Below are 5,298 nucleotides of genomic sequence, written 5' to 3'. Positions count from 1 at the left end.
GCTGTGCCTTGAGATGTATATGCGACATCTCCATAAACCTTTTAGCAGTATTGCTCCAGCAAGTCCCACCTTATTCCTAAAGGCGGTTTCTCCTCACTCAGTAAACAAGGCACACAATGGGTATTACCCGGAGATGTTCCATTGCCCAGGGAGGGGCAGGAGGCAAATGTTTTTCTCTTTCTTGAGATTTAAGAGAATGGTGATGACTTTTAACCACAAGCAGCCTTTAGGCACTTGTTTAACAAAGCACATTCTGCACAGCCCAAAATCCTTTTAACCTTAAATCACCTTCGCACATGTCTCTTGCAAGGACAAAGTTGAAGGTAAGGTCACAGATTAACAGCATCTCAAATACAGAACTAAATGGAGTCTTTAACGTCTACTTCCTTCTATATAGACATGGTAACAAGCTGATCTCTCGTTCTTTTCCCCACAGTTTCCAACAACTGCCCACTTCTTGAAAGGCCTTCCTGTTTAGTTTACTTGGAATAATTTTACTAATTTTGCTTTGCTGTTCTGGAATATATTGTGGTTATACTCTGTGTAGGAATGCAAGACAAGCTCACTAAATTTTTTTTTTTTTTTTTTTTTTTTTTTTTTTTTGAGATGGAGTCTCGCTCTGTCGCCCAGGCTGAAGTGCAGTGACGCTATCTCAGCTCACTGCAAGCTCCGCCTCCCTGGTTTACGCCATTCTCCTGCCTCAGCCTCCCGAGTAGCTAGGACTACAGGTGCCCACCATCTCCCCGGCTAGTTTTTTGTATTTTTTTAATAGAGACGGGGTTTCACTGTGTAGGCCAGGATGGTCTCGATCTCCTGACCTCGTGATCCACCCGTCTCGGCCTCCCAAAGTGCTGGGATTACAGGCTTAAGCCACAGCGCCCGGCCTAAATGCTTTCTTAAATTGGATACTTAGTAGTCTTCCAGATATCACCTTTTTTTGGAACTCAAAGTTATGAACGACCTTCACCATACCAACACTGTCTGACTGAGTTTCTCTCTACCCTGAATGCAAGAGAGCCCCATGGTTAGGCAGGAATATTATCGCCCCTAATCAGCCTGAAAAAGTTACGGAAGATGAATCTTAATCTCTCTGCAACACTTAGGATTAAGGGTCCACTTGTAAAAGAAGGGGAAAAATATGTCAGAATCATTTGAACCAGAGCAACTCCATTTTGAGAGAGAGCTAGGAAAATGACGCTGAGACTTGCTGGGCTGCATTCTCAGCAAATTAGGCATTCCTAGCCTATAGATGTTTATGGTTAAAGAAACGAATTAATAATGTTGACTAAGCAGAACCAGACGGAGGAATGCCCAGATATTCCAACCTCTGGGGAATAAAGGCATTCCTAATTTTGCTTTAAAGATAATATCGAGTTGGCCAGGCGTGGTGGCTCACGCCTGTAATCCCAGCATTTTGGGAGGTCAAGGCGGGTGGATCTCCTGAGGTCAGAAGTTCGAAACCAGCCTGGTTAACGTGGTGAAACTCCATCTCTACCAAAAAAAAAAAAACAAAAATTAGCCGGGTGCCATGGTATGCACCTGTAGTACCAGCTACTCTGGAGGCTGAGGCAGAATAATCGCTTGATCCCTGAAGGCGAAGGTTGCAGTGAGCCGAGATCGTCCCATTGCACTCCAGCCTGGGCAACAAGAGCGAAACTTTGTCTCAAAAAAAAAAAAAAAAAAAAAAAATTATTCACACATGCAATACATTGAAAAAAAGAGACAGCAAAGAAGAGACAGAGTTTTCCCGTGCTCTGGGATGGGCCTGGTTAAGCTCAGGGAGGAAGCCCCGCCTGAAAAGGCTGAAGCTTAGGCTGTCAATCTTTCTTCACTCAGCCCAACATCTGATGACATCGTCTGTCACTCGGGGCCTTAGAAGGCGGGGTCTTAAACGTTATCCAAACAGAGACGCTGTCCTAGGAACTGTCCAATCAGGCACACAGCTGGAGCGAACAGGGCGGCTTCCGGGATTTGGCGGGGCCTTTGTCTCTAACTGAAGCGGGAGCTCCAGGTCTTGTCCTCACTGCTTTGTGTCTTCTGCTTTTAGGGGCGCAGCCTCTGTGGCCCTGTGACCTGCCCCCTGGGAACCTAGAAATGGTGAGAGTGCCGGGTACGACATCCCGAGAGAGGGAACGGGGCTGGCTGGAACCAGTGGGAAGCGGCTGTGGCGGGACTCAGGCCTCCCTGCAATCAGCTTTACAATCTGCGCCCCGAGTTCTCCTTGCTCAGCTCGGCCTCAGCCCCCTTCAGCCGTAAGATGGCGGCTGCGCTGACAGCCGGACTCCGGGCGTCCTGTCTCTTCCCTGCGCAGTGACTGTGACCCGACCTGGAGCCCTCTCTGGGCAGCTCTGCACCAGTAGCCCTGCGTCTGTCTCAGATTGTGCAGGGACCACGGGAGAAAGGTCAGGGCAGAATCCTGACTCGGGGTGCGGGTTCATGAATGGGAAGAGCTTTGGTCCGTGGGGTTTTCAGGCCATTTTTTTCCTATTAAAAATTTATGGGCGTCATTGCAAAAACATTAAATAATTTAATCAAAGTGTGATTCAAAATTTTAGAGCACCTTGCTGTGGTTTGTAATTTGTAATCCATGGAAGGAAAGGTTTTTAAAAGTTTCGTGATAAAGAAAACCAAAATACATAATTGGCTAGGTACCGTTATGTAGATTTTGTTGTTGTTGTTGTTGTTTTCATTTTCTTTTTTTTAAGAGAGTCTCTCTCTGTTGCCCAGGCCGAAGTGCAGTTGTGTGATCTCGGCTCACTGTAACCTCCGCATCCCGGGTTCAAGAGATTTTTCTGCCTCAGCCTCCCTAGTAGTTGGGACTACAGGGGCCCGCCACCACATTTGGCAATTTTTTTTTTTTTTTTTTTTTTTTTTTTTTTTAGCAGAGATGGGGGTTTCACCGTGTTGGTCAGGCTGGTCTCGAACTCCTGACCTCAGGTGATCCACCCACCTCGGCCTTCCAAAGTTTTGGGATTACAGGCATGAGCCACTGTACCCGTCCTAGTTTCTTAATTTTTACAATCAAGGTGGAAATATCCTGGTTGTGCAATCCGCTTAATTGGCAGTTTATAGTTGGTTAAGCCTGGATTTTGTTTCTGCCAATGTGATAATTTACCAAAAAGTGCTCTTCAGTTTAGATTCTTTTTTTTAGAAGTAGAAACCCAGGAAATAGGGCCACCTAAATCCAATTTCCTGCCAATTAATGATTTTCACACTCCACAGGGGACTGATTTTTCCCTGAATTTTTCACTAGTGTCCCAAGCAGGGTCTCAAGTCTGCCCCTCATCCCCTATTCCTCCAGCCTGACTGGCTTGCAGTAAGATACTAAATTTTCAGTTTCGTGACATTGCCAAATGCCAGTTTCTCCTCCCTAAATAACTTTATCAACTATTTGTCCTTTAGTGTACATATTGATACCTATTTTAATGAATAATTTTTTTTTTAATATTTGAGACAGCCTTGCTCTGTTACCCAGGCTGGAGTGCAGTGGCATGATCTAGGCTCACTGCAGCCTCCGCCTCCTGGGCTCAAATGGTTCTCTTGTCTCAGTCTCCCAAGTAGCTGGAATTATAGATGCCTGGCACCATGCCTGGCTAATTTTTGTGTTTTTAGTAGATACAGGGTTTCACTATGCTGGCCAGGCTGGTCTCGAACTTCTGGCTCAAGTGATCCATCCTCCTTAGCCTCCCAAAGAGCTGAGATTATCCATGTGAGCTACCGTGCCTGGTGAATTATTTTTTGACAAAGCATTTGATGGCACATTTAAAGAGATTTTATTTTTTTTGGTAAATATTTCCTATGAAAATAAAGCAAAGAATAATCTGATACTATTGTAAAATATCTCTGTGTGTTTTTTTCTTTTATTTTCCCTAGTCACATATATCTTATCAGAATGTTTTTGGGTCCAGATTTTTTTTTTGGAAAGTTTATAGGGTGATATGTCTTCAGTCACCCTTCAGTTTTTGCTTGGACCTGGGTTTCAGTACTGCATGGGGATAAACAGCGATACCCACTGTGGCTATGTCTGCTAGAGTGTCTAGTGAATATCAGCTACTGGGTCATATTCTCTCATAGGACAACCTGAGGTATTGAGTGTAGCTTCTCAAGTGTGCAGGTGGATGCCTTGAGGCTAAGAGGCATTTCCTGGTGCACTTTTGTTTTTTTAAAAAAAACTTAATTCCTTGAGACATTAATATTGTCTTCACCCAACCCAACTTTTGTTTCTTGGAGACACATTGCTGGTCAGCCAATAGATACAAGCATTGAGGAGAAAAATAATTTCTGCATCCCGGATTCCTTTAGGGGTCAGAAAATAGTGCAAGAAAAATAGTAAAAAAGTTATAGAAAAAAAAAATCAGCATTCCAAAAGACCAAAAAACCACCAAAAACCAAAAAACTGACTCCATTGTGGTGGTGTAAGAACTTGCGGTGTAAAACGCGCCTGAGGCACTCACTGGGGCATAGTTCAGAGTCTCCTGAGAGGGGTTATTGAGCACGTAAGTGAGAAGGATGGGATGGGACAATAAACTAATCGAATGGCCTGACTTGAGTAAGAAGTGCCTTGAAAGATTTGTTCACTTATTTTGACCTAAGGTTTATTTATGTATTTTTTTAAGGCAGAGTTTCCCTCTGTCACACAGGCTGGAGCAAAGTGGTGCCATCTCTGCTCACTGCAACCTCCAAATCCCCACTTCAAGTGATTCTCATGCTTCAGTCTCCCAAGTAGCTGAGATTACAGGTGTGGACCACCATATCCAGCTAGTTTTTCTATTTTTAGTAGAGATGGAGTTTCACCACGCTAGCCAGGCTGGTGTCAAACTTCTGGCCTCAAGTGACTCACCTTCCTTGGCCTCCTGAAGTGCTGTGACTACAGGCATGAGCCACTGTGCTCAGCTGACCTCAGTTTTTTAACTGCATATTGCAGTTTATTAATAGAGCTTGAAAGGTAAGAAAAGATTTACAAAAGGCATAAAAGGTGAGTTTCAAAAAAAATTAATAATTTATTTGTTGAAAACTGTTACTTTATCTTTCTTTTTTTTTTTTTATTATACTTTAAGTTCTAGGGTACATGTGCATAACGTGCAGGTTTGTTACATATGTATACTTATACCATGTTGGTGTGCTGCACCCATCAACTCATCAGCACCCATCAATTCATCATTTATATCATGTATAACTCCCCAATGCAATCCCTCCCTCCTCACCCCTCCCCATGATAGGCCCCAGTGTGTGATGTTCCCCTTCCCGAGTCCAAGTGATCTCATTGTTCAGTTCCCACCTATGAGTGAGAACATGCGC

The 5,298-nt window shown here is 44.0% G+C and overlaps 1 protein-coding gene across 2 annotated transcripts in view; it reads left to right on the top strand.

Moving 5' to 3' along the window:
- Positions 1 to 1,982: 1,982 nt before the first annotated feature.
- The window catches only part of ZNF726 (zinc finger protein 726), a 26,720-nt gene continuing 23,404 nt past the window's right edge, over positions 1,983 to 5,298 (top strand). For both annotated transcript variants that reach the window (XM_017893984.1, XM_017893985.1), the window contains exon 1: positions 1,983 to 2,097. In XM_017893984.1, coding sequence (XP_017749473.1) covers positions 2,095 to 2,097 — 3 coding nt within the window. In that variant the 5' untranslated portion in view covers positions 1,983 to 2,094. The remainder of the gene's footprint in view (positions 2,098 to 5,298) is intronic.

Source organism: Rhinopithecus bieti, unplaced genomic scaffold (assembly GCF_001698545.2).
Source record: "Rhinopithecus bieti isolate Rb0 unplaced genomic scaffold, ASM169854v2 scaffold_24982, whole genome shotgun sequence".
NCBI classification, from domain to species: domain Eukaryota; kingdom Metazoa; phylum Chordata; class Mammalia; order Primates; family Cercopithecidae; genus Rhinopithecus; species Rhinopithecus bieti.
The sequence above is the reverse complement of the archived record's forward strand: the minus strand, read 5'-3'. Positions and strand labels throughout refer to the sequence as shown.